General features: G+C 55.4%; 2 protein-coding genes across 6 annotated transcripts in view; one reads left to right on the forward strand and one right to left on the reverse strand.

Annotated features, from left to right (window-relative positions):
* DIDO1 (death inducer-obliterator 1) overlaps positions 1-9,687 on the reverse strand; it is a 50,755-nt gene extending 41,068 nt beyond the window's left edge. For 3 of the 4 annotated variants that reach the window (XM_078443879.1, XM_078443876.1, XM_081795404.1), the window contains exon 1: positions 3,348-3,463. The gene's annotated coding sequence lies outside the window, so the exon portion shown is untranslated. Of the gene's footprint in view, positions 1-3,347; positions 3,464-9,571 lie in introns of those variants that run through there. The other variant, XM_078443877.2, reaches the window with a different exon arrangement.
* Positions 9,688-9,696: 9 nt separating this feature from the next.
* On the forward strand, positions 9,697-18,162 carry GID8 (GID complex subunit 8 homolog). 2 transcript variants are annotated; one of them, XM_081795405.1, is made up of 7 exons: positions 9,697-10,015; positions 10,329-10,468; positions 11,296-11,425; positions 13,002-13,132; positions 14,162-14,358; positions 14,663-14,860; positions 15,633-18,162. In XM_081795405.1, the coding sequence occupies exons 4-7, from the start codon at positions 13,015-13,017 to the stop codon at positions 15,804-15,806; spliced, it is 687 nt and encodes a 228-aa protein (XP_081651531.1). In that variant the 5' UTR covers positions 9,697-10,015; positions 10,329-10,468; positions 11,296-11,425; positions 13,002-13,014; the 3' UTR covers positions 15,807-18,162. The 2 variants fall into 2 exon arrangements, with proteins under 2 accessions (XP_081651531.1, XP_060477888.1); XM_060621905.3 differs by lacking the exon at positions 11,296-11,425 and having other exon boundaries at positions 9,792-10,015.
* Positions 18,163-18,269: the final 107 nt, after the last annotated feature.

Raw genomic sequence — 18,269 nt, forward strand, 5'->3', positions numbered from 1 at the left:
GTTCTTGCCTTTTTTTTTTTTAATTATTATCTTAATTTTCTAGGCATTTGTAACTCAACACACAGCAAATCTGTCTTTGTATTTGGGAGGGGGAATCTCATTTACTTTCTCATAAAGGTGTGGTAAATGCCATTTAAATGTCTGTATCAGCGTATGTGAAACAAAACCATAGCACCTGACTCTGCCACCTGAAGAAAGAAATATTACACTAGGTAATCACCACCTACTGATTAAGCATATTTTAGTCACAGCTACAAGAATCCTTATTAAATACATACAATCACCTACTCAATCTCAAGTAACAACTTACCCTCAAAATTAGTACTCAAAAAATAAAACGAGGTCTAAACAAGAGAAACTATTCTCCAGAACCGTGAGCACCACACCAAGTGAGGTCAATTTGGCCCTTCTTTCCCAATTAGTGTGTTTTTATAAACTGTTAACCACAGAGCCTTTGTAATGGAATCAGCACAAATTGTTTGACACTAACTACACAGATGATAACATGAGGCACCCATTCTAAGGGACCACACCACAAAAATAAGAAAATACACAAAAGAGAAACTCCATTTCGGAGAAACCTTCTTAACGGACTTCCTGAGTCCACCAGGCATGTGAGAATCAGGCCTCTCTGAGACGCAGCGCCACACTGCAGGGACCCAAGGACAACAGTGAGCTGGCTTAACCCGCAAATACATTCAATCTTTGCTCCGCAAGAGCCGAATGGAAATCCCCTGGTGTCATCAGACAGGTGTACGAAGATGAAGCGTATTGTGCTGACAGAAACGTAAAACAATCAGAACTCTGAACACCTCACAAACACGTAGCAAAACAAAAAAGAAACCAGTCCCTGAGCTGCTTGAGTACGGACTCCTGGAGAGTCAGACGCCCTGTGGCAGTAGAAGGACTTACAGTGTACCTGAAAACTCCCGCCGCCAAAAGCAAGCAGAAAGTGGGAATGGAAGTCCCCACTCCACGCCCCCCACGCAAAGCCCAGCAGAGGCACTGAGTGAGCGGCCCACCTCCAGGCCCCCCCCGCGACACCTCTCCTCAATGAGCCACTGTGATGCTCACACAGGCACACGAGCCGTGAGCATCACTGTTGGACAGGACAGACAGCGGTAACCACGGGCAGCAGCAGCCAGGAAAGGGGAGCCACCTGTCACCACACAACTTTTTATTTGTGCCCTTCCCTCTGATCAGTATAGAACTGTGCCCGAAATAACCTGAATTTAACCCCATACTAACAAGGGACAGTTCCTGCTGGAAAATCAGAAATGAAGATACGCACTATTCCTGAAGTCATGGCTCAAGCCCCCAAGAACACCGGCAAGGAGGAGAACAAGAGGCCTCGCACGTGCATTTGGCGGAAGTTTCACAGCAGGCCTCGGGCTGGGTCTCCCCAGGTGACGCTTCTGAGATGCCTGTGCTGTGTTTCTAACGGGAACCCAGGGAACCGGTCCCAGGGACGTGTGCGTGTGCACACACACCCACACAGGTGCCACTAAGGGCTGGCCAGCGAAAGGGCTGGCCAGCGAAGGGGCTGGCGTGTCCTCACGAGCCCCGCTGCACTGGTCTCCGAGGCCGGGGAGGCCTTTCTGTGAGCCGCTACAGCCAGGCTGCGCGGCACCCAGGAGGCAGCAGATACTTGCTGAGCAAACGGAGGCATCGCTCTACGGGTCGCTGACGCCACTTCCTTAAAATGCCTGGCTAAAGCACACCCTTCTTGGGAGCACCCTCCAGCCGGGGCCTGTGTGGCTCCGGGGGAACCACGGAACGCGTGCCTGGGGTGGGCCCCTGAGAAACAGGCTCCGAGGTCTGGGCTTGGAGGTCGTTCCTTCCTTGCACCTCAGTGCCCTGCAGGTTAGAAGGGGCACGGAACGCTCAGATCTCATTCACCGCAAATGACACAGGTACCATTCTCTACGGCCAAGGGACGAACGAAGCTCAGCTCGCGCTGCTGGGACCTACGGCGCCGATTCTAGGCTCACTGATGGAGGCGCTGGATTCAAAGTGGAAAACGGGCCCTGGGCCCCACTGTGTCACAAGCACCGCGCAGGAGGCAAAAGCGGCCTTTAAGATCTTCCGCGAACGCACCTCACTGTCGTGTCGGGGAAGCAGAGTGCCCGCTCACAGTGGACCCCGCTCGGGGCTGTTTACCTGCCACAACTCATTTTAACAACTGCTTGTGTGCCCGTTCCCGCCTCCAGGGGACAGAAGCACGGGGAAGGGACCCGTCCAGCCTCAGAGCGGGCTTCTAAGTGGGCTGTCTGTCCGGGGGCGGAGCAGCAGGGCGGGAAGCAGGAGAAAACAAATGGGGCCCCGAGTGCCAAAGGTGGGAAGAGACGGAAAGAGCACGACTGCAGGGGCACGCCTCCCCTGGAAGGTGAAAGCTGGCCAGGAGAGTAAAACGGGACACAAACGTGGCCAGTATACACCAAGACGACAAAGTAACTACTAAAGTAACGGGAAACTAAAAATCAGTATTTTATGATGGGACAAATACTCTTTTTCAGCGAAACCGACTTTCCGAAAGCCTCCTCTGCTTCCTGGAGCACCAAAGACCACGCACCTGTCCCATCACCCCTCCTGAGAGCAGGTGGAGACACCAAACTCCTCCGGTTAAACGGAAGTGAACACCGGGAACCGTGCCCCACACTCCGAGAAAGGATCCCGGAACGAAACTTCACGTCCGTGAAGGACGTCCGGACGAGCTAACCGGGGTAGAGAGCAGAACTCCCTGCAGCCAGCGGCACTTTGGGCAAACAAGTCACTCGTACGCAGACGCCCGCTGGACTTGGAACTTCCAGAGAAGAGCGGCGCCCCCTGCCCTCGGACTAGCGGGCCTCCCGCCCTGCTGACTTGGGTCAACGGACAGTACTGCGCTGCCGTCCCCTCCGGTCCCTTCAAATCGGGACCAGGCCCCCGAGCAAACACCCTCCTCCGGCGGACCCAGCCCCAGGCAGGCGCCCACGCGCGGCGGGGGCCTCGGAGTGGCCTCGGGAGGTGACCCCGCTCCGTGGGCCCCCTCCCCCCCCCCCGCGACCCCCTCTCCGTGGGCCCCCTGCCCCCCGCCGCTCTCCCCCAGCCGCCCTCCCCCTCCACTGTCCCCCGTCTCCGCTCCCTCTCCCGCACCTCGCCTCCCCTCTCCCCCCTCAGCCGCCCCCTCCTCCCCTCCCTCCCGCCATCCCCGCGGCGGCCGCCATCTTCTCTCCTCGGCGGGAGCGCAGCGAGGGCCGGCGCGGCCGCCGCGGCTGTCGGAGGGCCGGGCTCCCGCCCCGCCGCCGCCCCCGAGTGCGGCCCCGCGGCGGCCGGCCCGTCTGCCCGGCGGCCGGGATGCCACTCACCGCGGGTCGCAGGCCTCTGGGGTCCCGCAGCCATTTCCTCGGAGCTCGGCGGAGTGGGCGGGAGGGCGGGGTCGGCGCCGGGAACCGAGGCGCGGGGCTAGAGGGGCCGGCCGCGTCCGGAGCAGCGCCCCCGCGCGGAGGGAGGAGGCCCCGCCCCGCGTGCGCGCCTGCGCCTTGCGCCTTGCGCCTTGCGCCGCGGCTCCCCGAGTCCGAGGGCCGCAGGCGCCGGCCGCATTCGGCGGGGCCCCCGGGCCGCGGAGCCCCAGGCTGGCTTTGCGGCGAGGAGGCGGGGACGAGGATAAAGGAGCAGCCGCGCCCTCAAGTTTGTACAGCAAGCCGGCCCCCGCCGCCACCGGCACGCTCAGCTCGGGCACATCTGCCCGCAGGGGCGGCAAGGAGCGGTGAGGCGTCCGGGTCCAGAAAGGCAAAGGGGTCTGGCAGGTGCGCAGCCCTCCATCCGGATCTTCTTCACTCCGAGCCGAGCAGGGACACCCCAGCACCGGCCAGTCCCCGGATGCTCCACAAACATACCGCAGAGGGGAAGCGCCGGCACCCTCGGGGCGCTATGGACACCGAACACTGGCCCCGGGGGTAGAACTGCGTGGCTGAGAGCCTCTGCCCCCATTACGTACGTGTCTCTACAGCCCCCCTGCTCCCACGTTCTTTAGAAGCAGGAACCCCTTGGCTTTGGTTTCAGCTCGGGTCAAAAGGCGGAAAGGTGCCCTGTGTGCAGTCGAGCCGCACACAGCGAACCCCACAGGCGCATCCCTGACGCTTCCATGCGTGAGAACCACGGGTTGGGGTCAGATGCGCTTTTCAATCAACATCTATTTCTAAAGATGACAAGACCTGCTAGTTTCGGAGCCGGACTCTGGATTTTCTCCCAAGGAATACAACGCAGTGTTTTCTGCTGGTGGGATTCCATTAGGACCACCTTCATGGAATCCTGCAGGGATGGGCTCTCCACTCTTCCATCGTGACCGTCTTCAAGTTTGCCCCCAGATAGGTGGAGTGGGGAGTTTAGAGAGCAGACGGTTGGGAGGCGAAACCAGCTGGCACAAGCAGTGTGATCTTGGGCAGGGTGTCTGTAAATGGGGAAGACCACAGGAGGCCTCCCCAGCCAGGAGTTGGAATGGGGGAACCCCGCTCAGCCTCTTTAGTGGAGGAGCCTTAAATGAAACAAACCCAGCAGCAATGTCTCTCTGCAAAGGGAGATCGTAATAACTCCCAGGTGCCACGCGGGTGGGTGCTTGCAGGGACGGAAGGCACAGGATGAGGGTTTAGGACAGTATGTCAATCACGGCAGAGAACTGGGTACAAGACAGGGCACTGGTCTAGATGTGTTCTCCTCAGTTCTTCTACCCTTGTCCAGAGATCCTCAGCCAGAGAACAAGTAGACATATTCTATCTCCTCTGCTATAGTAAAGCCCTGGCTTTGTGATCCCAATGAGAGGGAATACAACGTTTTCTATTCGTGCAGAACGATGCTCATTACTCCTAGCTTTCACAATGGTTCCTGTTACTCTGAGATGTCGCCCTGCGGATTCAGTGGAAAATAAAGTTGACTTCAGAAGAAATCCGTATTTTAATCTGTGAGGCATGAGAGCTGTATTTCCTTTCTGGTTGCTTTCATCTCTTAAGTTTCTAAATGAATCCACGCAATAAAAAAAGCCAGACAAAGTAGTGCCTGTCACAGATTTTGACAGAAAAGCAGTTGTGACTCCGTGGGCTTCATAGGCTAATCATAACACAAAGTATGTAGCAGAGAAAGTGGGGAGGAACAAGCCCAAGACCTTTACTGAGTCTGAGCCCGCTGGTGAGTGTGAGGAGGAAGGTCACCCCGACAAGCAAGTCCTAGGGCAGGGTGCCAGTCTCCTGCCATCACCCCTGGCCTGTGGGGCCTCAGGAGAGTTGCAGCTACAATGTACAGGCTGAAATTTATGAGATTTGTTTCCAAAATGAACAAGTACTTGGAAAGCCAAAGCGACTGTTTGAACTCAGGTCTGACAGGGGCTTTCTGGATTTGTCCAGAGCAGAAACATTGTTGGAATTAACTCATCCTCTTGCACGGCCCACAAAACTCAAACAGTGAAGGTGAGAAAGAGCACTGGAAGGAAATACCAACGCGAGTAACAGAGGCCAAGCCATCCGTGATTTCAAAAGGATTCCCAGAGCTTTATTCCGAACTTCAACAAAATCAATACACATAAATTACCTGCTCGATACCAGAACTATTTTTGAGTTGCAATTGGAACCAACTGCTTCTAAAATTTAGAAATCCAAGGAGAAATAACATCTCCCAAATCTGTCTACAGAAGGTGGGAGGCCAAGGGTGTTGCCTTTCATGGTTGTGCAGAGAAATGAAACATCTCGGGAGTCTGTCAGACAGAAGTCCCTCTCGTTCCAACAGAAAGCAAAGCCTTAAAGAATAAATGTAAGAGAATTTTAAAGTCAAGAAAGCAAAAACCAAAAATTTCCAAGTGCGTTCTAAGAAAGGAAAAGCATGGATATCCATTGGAAAAAATCTCTGGGCTTAGACAAAAAGAAAAAAAAATCCTCAGAGCATATACAGATATAACTACGCACATACACAGGCTGTATGCGTTTATGTGTGTCCGTGTGAGTGCATTATCTACTTTTAATTTAAAAAAAGGTGGAATCCCAAGCCAACACAGGTCTATCAAATTCTTCACCAGCCAAGTCTTAGCGTACAAGTTCGTATGAAATGCTGTATGAATTCCCTAGGAAATCCCGGTGGATTAAGTGACTGTCACTCAGGCGTGCTGCCTGTGTCTGCTGGTCTGCAGCTGCAGGGCGTGGGCCCCCACCCCACCTGTGCTGCCCGCGCTCTCTAGGATCTCAGCAGGGGCTAAAGGATCAGGAAATAACTACTCTTGCTTTCACCCACCCGAAGAAACTCAGAAGCAATGCTTTCCGACTTAATGGTACAGAGTCTGGGAAGGGAGATACACCTGGGCCAGGAGGGAGGGCGGGGCCATACCAAACGCGCCGAGAGGCACGCTTCCACCGGTCTTAGAACTTTCGGCTGAGATGCGCGCGCGCGCGCGCGGCACCCGAGTACGTGCGGCACCACTAAACGATGATAAAATCCTTCCTTACTCTTCCAGATCTTCGGGAAGAAACTTAAAGCACCGGGAAAAGCTGGAGCTCGGGAGCTGACCTCTCGGGGCTGCCTGCGTGGTTGTTGTGGGGACTCAGCAGCGACAACCGCGCACTATCCTGATGAGCCGGGTTTGTCTTTGCCAAATCTCCTTCAAAGCAGGGCCTTGGTTTTATGCTTTTGGGTTTTGAGAATAAGACAAAAACACCTGTAAAACACGGCTGCTGTCCTGGTTATTGAACAGTCTAGGATTTGAGTAGAGGAAGCACTGTGTATTTTATTCCCCCAAATACTTTTCCTTTCTGAAAACTCTTTCGTGCTCTTTAAGACTAATAAACTTTTCACGCGTCTCTGTAAAGAGCTGCTAATCTAATAAAATGAAACTCTCCACCCACGCTTGGGGGAACCATGGAAGCTCGGGCGGCTCCCCCTTCCACAGACCCACCTCCTTCCTGTCAACCTGGTCACTGCCCCAGGCGGTGGCCAAAGTGGTGCACCTCCCTACTGCTCTCCCCCAGACTCCTTGCGGCATGTGTCTTCAGGGTGGCCCCGGCTGGCCCCTAACCGTGCGCTCTACAGGGGATCTCACGCACACCTGGCTGCGCTGACCTTTACCTCTGCCTGTAGCGGGTCCATCCACCCACTAGTTCTGTCATCTCCACTTGATGCCTCAAATGCACACCAAAGCCTAAGGCATGCAAAACGAGCTCATGACTTGGGAGTCTCTCCTCCAACCAGGCCCTTCCCTGGTGTCCCGACTCAGTGATGGTCCCACCCTATAAACCCAAAAGCACAAGACAGAAGCCTGGATTCTCCCTGACACGCGCTCCCCCCCCTTCAGCTACCAAGTCCTGTGGCTTTAGAGTTTAACGTGCTCCTTGCTCTCCACATCTGCCGCTTCTGAGGTGTTAAACCACAACTGTCTTCCCTTCACCCTGCTCACCTCCCACCTCACCGCCACCTACCGCTGTCCATTCCCGCCATGTTACTGAGCTCGCTGCCCTGTCACCCACAACTGTCAAGTGAACAGTTTTTGGTGAATGTCACGCTGGACGGCCCTGCTGCACTCAATACTGCCCATCCATCTTCTAAAGCTCCCCACCCCCCCGCTTCCGGAGAGCCTACTGACCCCCTGGTCCCTGTCATGCCTCTCTGCTGACCTAACGGACAACTTCAATGGATAATAGCCATATGTTGCTGTCCTTTAGGATCCTGGACTTCTTTGCTCCCCTTCCCTACAGTCTTTCTCTAAATAGGTCTGTCTCCTCTCACACGGGGTCACCACAAAACCTCTGCTTTCAGCCTCATCGTCACTCCCTCGAGCTTAGCCATGTCCCCCAGGCACCTCACACCCGACAAGGCCGACACGGAGCTCGCCATCTCCCCGCCCCCCCCTCCTTCTAGCCCACGAGTTGTCAGGATGGCTCTTCCTCACCTGGTGCCCCCACCGTTAACCTCATCAACCAGGCTACAGAAGTGCCTTTCTCCGTCTTCCTGTCCTGTCAATCCATGAACTCGATCACGGAGGGCTGCGGACATTCCCTGCCCCATGACACTCCCTCCGTCCACTTCTGCCGAGGCTGCTTGTACTTAAAGTGGTCATTCGTCATTCACTCCTTCAACATTCTCAACAAATAGCTACGGAGCCCCCACTCCTGCATGTTTCAGCTCTTGAAAAGTTCACACGTGTGCTGAACTGGGACACATCATCAAGCATCAGCGACAGAAAATGGTGTGCTAAATGCGACAAACGCATGGTTTAGGATGTGAGACGTGAGCCTAAAGGAGACAGGCTACATTCGGCTTTGTTCCGGGAAGGCCGTCCCCTTCTGAGGAGTCAGCCTGGAGAAGTGTTGTCCACGTGGCCCAGCTTGCGAACCCAGCGCTAAGAGAAGCAGCCGGTGGAGAACCTCCAACAGGAGGACGGCTGCAGTAGAGACAGGAGGAGCGGGGGCCACGAGGCTTTTGGCCCTGCTCACTTTGCACAGGCACCTGGGGGTCTCTGAAAGGTGTGAAGAGAACGGGCACAAGGAGAGACCACCCTGCCTGCTGCGTGCGCTTCATTAAAAACTGGTGGGACCCCTGGGAGGGGCAATCCCAGCAGCAGAGAGGCTGGGGACAATAAAAAGCAGCCAGCGTCTAGACAGAAATAAGGAGGTGACATTTGCAGGACTCGGTAACGGGTTGGCCGCTGGGGGCACGGGCCATTAACCTGTGGCCCCCGGAAGGCGCAGCTGAAGCCTCTGTGGCCTGGAATATCCTATCTCCCTAGGGCACTAGCATTCAAGTGTTTGCTTGTGTGCCTCTGGAAAGAATTCTAAAAATCCGCACCCCTTCGCACACCGTGAAGTTGACACCTAGAATCGTACGCAGACTTAAGTAGCTGCAAAAGACGTCCTCACGAACGTGTACTCTCTGTGCGATTTGAACGGATTCGTGTCAAAACTTTGTACCTGCAGACTCAGCACACTCGATTGGAAACTACCCGTAACCAGTCATCCCTGTGAAACCTATGGGACTTCCTCTCGGCGAGAAGTCCGACAGCACCCCCGCGCTCTTCAGCTCACTTTTGAGCAACTGCACGAAACCATCCAACCCTGAGCTCTAATTCAGGAAGACGTCGGATTTCATGGGACGGAGCAAGGGGCTGCCCCCTCCATTTCCTTCCCGAAGCCGCAGAGATCTCTTAACCTTGCTTTCCCACAGCGGGAAAAGGAGACCCTGCTCGGACGCGGCTCGCGAGCAGGCACAGAACGAGCACACGCGCGCCTCCGCGTGTCCCCGCCGCCGCCGTCGCTGTCGCTGCACGCGCGCCCGCAGCCCTGGCCCCACCTCGCGCGGCCAGTGGACCGCCGGGCGGGCCCGGTTCCTTTGCCCCCGCAGGCGGCAAGCGAAAGCGCGCTCGGTAACCCCCGGGGCCCTCCTCAACCGACGGAACGAAGCGCTCCCGCCGGGTCGCGCTCGGGCGGCTCCTCCCGGGCCCGTGCGAAGGCAGGCGCCGAGTGCGGAGGGACCCCCGCCTCGGGGCGGCGCGGAGCACTGGCGCCTGCCCCCCGCCCCCTGCCCTCCGAGCTCACACAAATGACGGAAAGGGAGCTGGGACCTTCGCCTCCGACTCAGTCTAGATGTCGCCATCCCTGCGCGAAGTTCCCCCGCAACGACACCTCGACGGCGGCCATCTTGCCCAGAGTCGGCCGACGCCTTTTGACTCTCGCGCCAACCCGTAGAGCGAGCGCGCCGCGAGAAGAGTTCTGCGCAAGGACGGAAGCTGGAGTCTCGCGCTTCCGGGCAGCCGCCGCGCTCCGCCCCCTCGCGGGAGCGCTTGATTGGTTACAGGCTGGCGAGCCTGCGCTCTCGCGATCTCGCGGGAGGTGCCTGAAGGGGCGGCCGTCCGTGCGTCTGCCCTCCCGTTCCCCGCCCCCGCCTCCGCCGCGGCTCCCGCCTCCGCCACCCATCCCCGGCGCCTCGCCGCCCTCCCGGCTCGGCCGCCCCCCGCCCCCCCGAGCGGCCGTGGAGACCGCGCTGCGCGGGAGGCGGGATCCGCACGGTAAGATGGCCGCGGCGGACCCAGGCGGCCGGGCCGAGCTTCCCCGCGGGAGCGCGGCGGGCCGGGGTGGGGCTGGGCGGGGGCGGGGTGGAGGCCAAGCAGGGGGCCGGGGTAGGGCTCGGCGGGAGAGGCCAGAGGGGGCCGGGGCGGGGGTCGGGAGCGGGCTGGGGGCCCTACGGGGTCGAAGGTCTGAGCAGGTGGCAGAACCGGGGCCTTGTGGATTTGCACTGTCAACTGCCCCTTTTCTCCTGGCCAGAGCAGAGTCCTGACCCCACAGCGCTCGGGCGCTGTAATTCGGTGTTTATTCTTAAAGGGAGCGCCTTTCGAGCGAAGGCAACAAGGTTCAGAAGTGGTCGCCAACTACAGCAGTGGCAATTACCTGAAGCACCGCACTCGTGTCCCTGTGAAGAGAACGATTTTTATGACCACCGCTTCAGAGCAGAAGCTGAGCTGGTGAGGACGCGAACTGCTTGCTTGGGAAGCAAGTGTTCCTCGGTTTCAGAGTTGGGAGGTTTGCGTGTTGAGTATTTCTCTGGAGTTGTTGCTGTTCCCAGATTGCTGTCCGTGCTGGGAGCGGTACTGGTGTGATTTTGGGTACTACGGGGATGGAGAGAGAGGGGCCTCGTTTGTCCCAGGTTACCTGGAGTTGTTGTCTGGGAACAGCAGAGTGGCCTGAGGGAATTACGCACCTGCCCGGAGCTACAGGACTTGGGCATTTGTAGGAGGAATGGCATCTCTTGGTTTGTCTCCCGGGCCGGCTTCCTCCTCTGGTGCTGAGTGTGGGCACCCTCCTAGCACCCAAGGACTTGGTCTTGTGCCCGTGCTCTCTCCCTGGGCGATCTTTGCCCAACTCGTGGCTTTCGATAGGTACCCTTGTTGGGTGGCTGTCTCCCTAATTAATGTTTCCAGCGCTGGGCTGGGGACCTATAATCCAGGTGCCTGCTTGACTTCTCCATCTGCGTGTCTGATAGTCAGCCCAGACTTGCTCTACTCCTCAAACCTGTCCTGTTTCTTTTTGTTTGTGGCCCGGTCCTCCAAGGTCTCAAGCTTGAAAGCTTCGGTCCGGCCTCGAGCGCTCTGGTCCTTTATCCCTCTGCATTCAGGCCGGCAGCACGGCCGTTGACTTGCGCCCACAGAATCTTCACCTGCTGTGTCTCTGACTCTCCTGCCGCTGCTCTCGTTTGATGGCTTCTCGCTGGCTTTCCTGCTCAGTTTTTGCTGCCCCACTTTCTCTGTTCTTTAATTTAAAAACATTTTTTTATTTTACTTTTTTATTTTAGAGATTGGGAGTGTATGAGCAGGGGAGAGGGGCAGAGGAAGAGACAGAATCTGGGGCTCGATCCCATGATACTGGGATCATGACCTGAGCCAAAATCAGGAGTTGGACGCTCACCCGACTGAGCCACCCAGGTGCCTTTGTTTTTTGATCTTTTAATTTAATGGAGCGATTTAGCATGTCCTTGTCTGGCGTAAAGTGGTACCCATGATGTATAGATTACTTACGAGGACGGTGGTGGGCTCGCCATCTTAAGAGCCCAACTGGTGCCCCCAGGGCTGGCACCTCTCTGCCCTCCTTCTCATGGTCACTGCCTCCTGAGTTTCACGTCTTTACTCAAAACAAGAAAACACTTTGCCGAATTTGTATTTGTTGCTAAAGCACGTATCACGCGATTTGTGTTGTTTTTGTTCTTTGTAAAACTGTCTGCCACGCTTGGGTCTTGCTTTATTCGTCCAACTGGTTTCTGAGAGTCCTCCCTGTGGCTGTGTTCGTGTTTTAATTGTTCTAGTAAATTCTGTTAACGCGATCATAAGCCTTTCTCAGCAATCCTAAAATCCAGATAGCTCTGACAATCAGAAATTTTTTGTTTTTAACCTATTTGATGGCAAAATCTGCTCCGGTGAGAGCTTTTCCATCTCCATTCCACCCAGTGTGACTGCCCAGACGTTTCCCCGAAGAAGTCATATTTAATTGTGGGGTGTCACCCCAGACTGCAGTGTGCGTGTCATGTGACATATGCTAAGTCGTGCCGTGTAGTTCTGGGTACAGTCGGCAAGATTTTAACTTTTGGAACGGGTCTGCCCAAGGGTTTTGGGCCTGGGATTGTGGTTCCCTGCTGCTTTTGAATGAACATCCAGGTGGGTGGCTTCCTGATTTTTGCCATCTTGAAAAGCGTGTCTGTGAGCAGGCTTGTCCGTGTCGGGTGTGCGGTGGTGAGTGTGGAGGACCTCAGTCTAGTGATAGAATCCCCGGGCCGTGAGGAGCGCGTGTGGTCCGCCCCGCAGGGAATGCTGGGTCTGTTTGCGTTTCCAGTCTGCTCTCACAGCAGCCATCAAAGAGCTGGAGGGAGCTCCATGTCTTTGTGGATACTTGGTATGGTCAGACTTCTTAATTTTGGTAGGTCTGGTGAATGTCTCATCGTGGGCTTCTCTCTCGGGCACGTGTGTCATCGCGTTGAATATTTAGCTTATGTCCCTCGCGGTTGCCCTTCGTGCTTAGAAGAGGGTTGATCTAAACTCCTCCTTTATCCGGCGAGGCCTTACTTGGTACGACCCACCCCACGACTTGACCTGTCCATTCTGAGACTCTGGGCTCTTCCTCGCACCAATCCTATCTTCTAAATATGCTGGCCTTCTTTCTGATCCCTATATCTGCATTTGGTGCCCGGTGCTTTGAATTTGCTGTTTTCCAGATAAAGTATCTTTCCACCATCTCCTTATTCCTTCGCGCTGCGTCGCCCTGCTTCACTCTGAAACGATTACGATTCTTAACGGAATTCTTAACATCTTTTTTTTTTTAATTGAAGTACAGTAGAGACCCAGCGTTTCTGGGTGCAACATGGGTATCTGATGACCCTGTAGGTCTCTCTGTGCTCACAAGTCTGGCTGTCATCTGTTACTACACAGCCCTATGAGGGACCATTGAACGTGTTCTCTGTAATTCATTCCCGTGATCTTCGCTAATTTTTAAAATACTGTTTTCCTGTAGAAAATAAGTCAGAATGAGTTATGCAGAAAAACCCGATGAAATCACGAAAGACGAGTGGATGGAAAAACTCAATAACTTGCACGTCCAGCGAGCAGACATGAACCGCCTCATCATGAACTACCTGGTCACAGGTAACGGGCTGGCCATAAGGGTGCTACCTCTTGAACGTAAATCTCCCTTTTTGTATGTGTAGGTAGAATTTTACATTGGACTTCCTTGGTAGAATTGTGTTTGGGTGTAATAAAAACACACTGCTAATTTTCCTAAATTTGTAAATTGCCGTATCAAAGGTGACCTGTTCCAGAGGTGAGGTTGTTATGCCAGGTATCTGAGCTCTAAAGCAAAAACCTGTTTCTTGACCTTTAATATTTTTGCAGCTTATCAAGTGACTAAAGAACGTTCTGGAGTACGTTTAAACCCCAAGTAATTGATCTCTTTTGGCAAGTCTGAGAAATGATACTGGGCTGTTTCTAGAAGGTGTGCCTAACTCAGAGGAAAAAGGGGGAAGGGCAGAAGCAGATGGAAAGCAGCAAAAGGGGTCTGTGACTATAGTCCTCCTTGATACTGGGAAAGAAGAGGGTAATTTTGTACATGATTGGAAAACACCAATGTTTCAAAAAGGTCTGAGTCTCCTTCCATTGTTCACAGTGCCTCGTCCCCCAAATCAGTCTTGACCGAGACTTCTCTGGGAAGATGTTGAGGAAGTGTCTGCCTGTAGTGGGGGTGGGTGGCCGCACATGCTGCTTAGACGCTGGTGAGAACTGTCCACTCACAAGGAGGCAGGAGGGTCAGGCCTCTGCAGGCTGTGAAGGCGCAGCCGGCGTGCGCAGACGTGCCTGAACCACGCCGGCAGCCTCTGCCTGGGGTCGCAGCCTTCCCGGGGGAGCCCGTAGTGCACTGGGCTTCCCGGCGTGCACTCTTGCCCCTGGCTGGGGGGTGAACGGCGTCTCGGGTGGGATGGGAAGGAGTGGCGTACATGGTTTTCACTTTCTGTGTGGGGCACGGCTAGTAAATCAGAGATGTAAATGCCAAGTCCCTAAGACGGTGCGGGTCACGTTGAAGGTTATTGGTTTGAGGTGGATGGCCTTTCTAGGGATAAAAATGCTTTGCGTTAGTGTCTTGCCAGCTTCCTGAGCACTGAAGATGGTTTTCGTTTTCAGAGGGCTTTAAGGAAGCAGCAGAGAAGTTTCGAATGGAATCCGGGATTGAACCTAGCGTGGATCTGGAAACACTTGACGAGCGGATCAAAATCCGTGAGATGATCCTGAAAGGCCAGATCCAGGAGGCTATCGCACTGATCAACAGCCTCCATCCGGAGCTCCTGGACACAAACCGGTATCTTTACTTCCACCTGCAAGTGAGTTTCAGTTGAGAGGCGTCTGGTTGGTGGACACTCGATGAGGTTACGTGTGCTCGTTTCAGAAGTCATGCGACTAATTTGCATTAACAGAACGTTGTTTTAGTTTTCGTGGGGAAGGGGCTTAGGTTAGCCGTTGTCTCGTGTATTCCAGAAGCCGTTTCTTGTTCAGGAGCGTTAATGTCATAATTCAGGGCTGCTAGAAGTTGTCACGTAAGACGTCCTTTGGCTAGAGACTAGAGCGCGTCACCGGGTGTGCCTGTCTGGGCGCGGTGTGTAAGCCTGTCTGCCTTTGCCGGCCCAGCAACAGCACCTCATAGAGCTGATCCGCCAGCGTGAGACGGAGGCGGCGCTGGAGTTCGCGCAGACCCAGCTGGCAGAGCAGGGCGAGGAGAGCAGGGAGTGCCTGACGGAGATGGAACGCACTCTGGCCCTGCTGGCCTTTGATAACCCCGAGGAGTCTCCATTCGGAGACCTGCTTCACATGATGCAGAGGCAGAAGGTAAGACCGACGGGTCCTCCTTCCCTCGGTGGGTGTTCGGGGCGGGACTCTAACAGGCACAGCTGTAGAACGAACGGAAGCCGTGTCTGGGCACGTGACACCCAGTCACGACGGCACTGATTCTCCCGTCCGGTGTCCCCTTTCCCTGTGTGAGCCGGGAACTGAGCACCGTGACGTCACACACGGCATTCGGACTCTCTGTCTCCGCTTTTCTCGTTCGTCTTAACCTCCTTCTTGTTTGTTTGGAGACTCTTAGAAGTAGGTGTCCGAAACACGTTTTACTTAAAATCCCCTATTTGCTTGTGAAGCTGTTTGTCTCCTTGCTGCTGCTTCTGTGTTCCAGCCCCCACGACGGTGCATTACTGCCCCAGACGCGGCCCTTTACTCCCGTGGCCCTCTCCTGCCGGAGGGGAGCGCCGCTCTCCAGGCCGCCGCCACGCGGGTCCTCCTGTGGCTTGTCCCATGGACCTTGTGTCACCCCACCCTGCTCTTTCCTCCGCCCCGGTCCCCTCAAGCCTGGCTCACAGCATGTCACTGCTATCCGGGCCGGGTATGAGCCCCACCGACCAGGCCGCGAGCTCCTCCTGGACAAGGAGCGTGTGTTTAACATCTCCTGGAGGGCCTCACGGTCATGGGCTTCGTATTCATTTGAATAAGTAACCGTCTTCTCCTGTAAGAAGGTTTTAAGAAGCGTAAATGCACATTGTAACTGGTCCTGCTGGCGGGCACTCTGCACGTGTGGTTGTTTTTATCCGACGTATTTATTTTCTAGGTGTGGAGTGAAGTTAACCAAGCTGTCCTAGATTATGAAAATCGTGAGTCCACACCCAAGCTGGCAAAATTACTGAAACTACTCCTTTGGGCTCAGAATGAGCTGGACCAGAAGAAAGTAAAATATCCCAAAATGACAGACCTCAGCAAAGGTGTGATCGAGGAGCCCAAGTAGTCTGTGCCGGTGGCCCCTGCGCCCCCACCCCCCGACCCCCACCCCGGACCGGACTCAGAGCAGCTGTCTGTGACTGACAGGTTACCACAGTAGAGAACTCTTTCTTCTCCCTTTTCCTGGATTTTTTTTTTTTTTTCTTTCGACCTGGCATCTTTTTTAAAGGGAAAAATGGCCCTTCTGAGCGCTGGAAAACTTGCAGTGAGAGACGCGGTGTCTTTGGAAGTGTGGCGCAGACCGCGGTGGGCGCGCTGACAGCGGGGACGGGCCGCATCGGCCACCGAGCACTCTGTAGTTCGGGAACGTTGTTGAACGGAGGCCTCCCTCGCAAACCTCTGACAAGCACTGATCATTATTTTGCTTTCTGTTAGCTCGTAGGCGGAAAATACGTTTTCTCAGATCTGCTAAGACTCGTCAGGCCTTTGTGGAGAAGGTTTCTCTTACCCCTTGGTTTTTTGTTTTTTCATAGGAAAGACTATATAAATTTGTAAATCCTAATTCAAAGACTTCTTTTGTGTGAGGGTATTGAGTTTGGTTTGTTTCTCTCTGGTCTGGGTGGTATGGCTCCTGGGGAGATGCGTGTGTGTGTGTGTGTGTGTGTGTGTGTGTGTGTGTGTGTGAGTGAGGGCTGGGGCTGTGTGTTTTTTAATTTTTTAAATCTATATTTTGGTGCTGGTTGTGGTGAGAGACTCTTTCTTAGCGGATCGATGGACCTTCTCTTGTAGGCAGTTTTGTTGAAAATAAAGGTTTCTCTTTGATTTCGAGAATGACCACAACGGCCTCCAAAAAGTGTTAATCCTCTCAAATCTTTTGCTTTCGGAGCTCACGTCTCGGTGCCGGGACAGTGACTGATGGCAGTGGCCTCATCTAGTGCTTGCGGCCTGAGGGCCCATGTGCCCCTGGGGAGTGGACCCCGAGGAGTGGGGTCTTGACAGCGAGTACCCCCCCCGCCCCCCCAGGAGTGCACACTTGCCTTGGCGGCGGGGCTTGCCCCGCAGCAGGCCAGTGTGCGTGTGAGTCCCCACGTGTCCTGCCGCCGGTGCAGTCGCTGGGACGCGGGTGCTCTGGTGACCGGGGACACGGACTCGTGTGTGTGGACTCACTGCAGGTGCGGCTCGGCCCTGGTCCTGTAGGGCGGTCGTTAACAGAGCTGCCGGCCGACCCCGCGGGCGCAGGCTCGAGGAGGTGGTGGGGACCGTGCCCCGGGGGCGCAGGGCTTCCTAGCCACGGGTGGCTCTGCACGTCCCCCCGGTGCGGGGACTCCGTCCTCCCTGTGCGGATCCGGGGCGGGGTTCGGTGCCCGGTGCTTCGTAGAGGCAGATGCCAACAGCAGCTGAACTGCGGGGAGCCGGCTTCCTTGACCAGCGAGGCTGGGCGGGCTCGTGGGTGCTCCCGTGGGTCAGGTGGTCTGCCTCTGACCGCTGGGGCCACGTCCCCCACACGCCTGCAGACCTGAGCGCGATCCTCACGTGCCGTGCGGTCAGCCGGTCCCCCGCTTAATCTCTGCTCCCTGCTTCCACTCGGAGCCTGGGGTGGGTGGTGGGGTTTTGACCGCTTTGGGTGGTCACCGATGCAGAGGCAAGACTGTGCATTGTGGATTCTTCCGGCCTCTGCCCCCCTCGCCCTCCTGCTGCCCTCTTGGTGTCGTGAGGATGAAGGGGGGGGTCTCTCCTCGACGCCCGAGACCGTCTCAGCAGTCCTCTCCAGATGTGACCTTTCTTTAGGGCTGTTTCCTCCGAGGCTTGAGGCCGATAAGTTAGGGCCAAAGGTTTTCATCTTCAGGTAGTTCACCATTACCTGCCGCAGGAGCTGGAGAGACGAGCAGGCGGCGTATGCGCTTGGCGGGTACCAGAGTCCAGCACATTTCCAGTTGGCTTTCCTCGTTAGCGCACGTGAGATCGTTTGCGTGCATGACTAATACATAATCAACCCGACACGTTCTTCAGAGTCCAGGGTGTGAGCCGTGAACCATCGGCCCGAACGCGCGGGCGGCGGCCCGTTCGCCGATCGAGGCAGCGGGTGACATGCGAACCGGGCTTTGGCGAGACTCGCTCTCAGACTCGCTGCTGTTCTCTTCCCTCTGAGGCCCGGTTACGCTCGTCCCATCTGTCGGCGGACCTGGAGGCTCCGGCGGGCCCGGCTTTGCAGACGCCTCCCGTGGGCCGCCGTGTGGCGGTCTGTGTCTTCGGCAAGCACGCTAAATCAAGCCATTTCGAGACCACAGACATTAAGTATAACGTGATTTTTCTTCGTCTCGTTTGGATCTCGCTGTTGTGTTTATGAAAATGTAACGTTTTATGTAGTTTATTCTCTTTATGTTTTGTGGAAAGTGCCTTGAAATAAATAAAATTTGAGAATATTCTGGTTACTCTGCATTCCCGATAGGAAGTCGTGTGAAAAATAACCCTGGTTTGGAATCTTTACGAAGCGTAGGGATTAGCGCAAATCCAATGACAACTAATATAT

The sequence above is a fragment of the Panthera onca genome, chromosome A3 (assembly GCF_046562875.1).
Source record: "Panthera onca isolate mPanOnc1 chromosome A3, mPanOnc1 haplotype 2, whole genome shotgun sequence".
Taxonomy (NCBI): domain Eukaryota; kingdom Metazoa; phylum Chordata; class Mammalia; order Carnivora; family Felidae; genus Panthera; species Panthera onca.

Excerpts from the sequence above, each read along its gene's own strand:
- GID8 (XM_081795405.1), top strand. The coding sequence starts at position 13,015 with ATGAGTTATGCAGAAAAACCCGATGAAATCACGAAAGACGAGTGGATG. Across the intron at positions 13,133-14,161 it reads CATGAACTACCTGGTCACAG|AGGGCTTTAAGGAAGCAGCA; the intron begins GTAACGGGCTGG and ends TTTCGTTTTCAG. Across the intron at positions 14,861-15,632 it reads ACATGATGCAGAGGCAGAAG|GTGTGGAGTGAAGTTAACCA; the intron begins GTAAGACCGACG and ends TTTATTTTCTAG.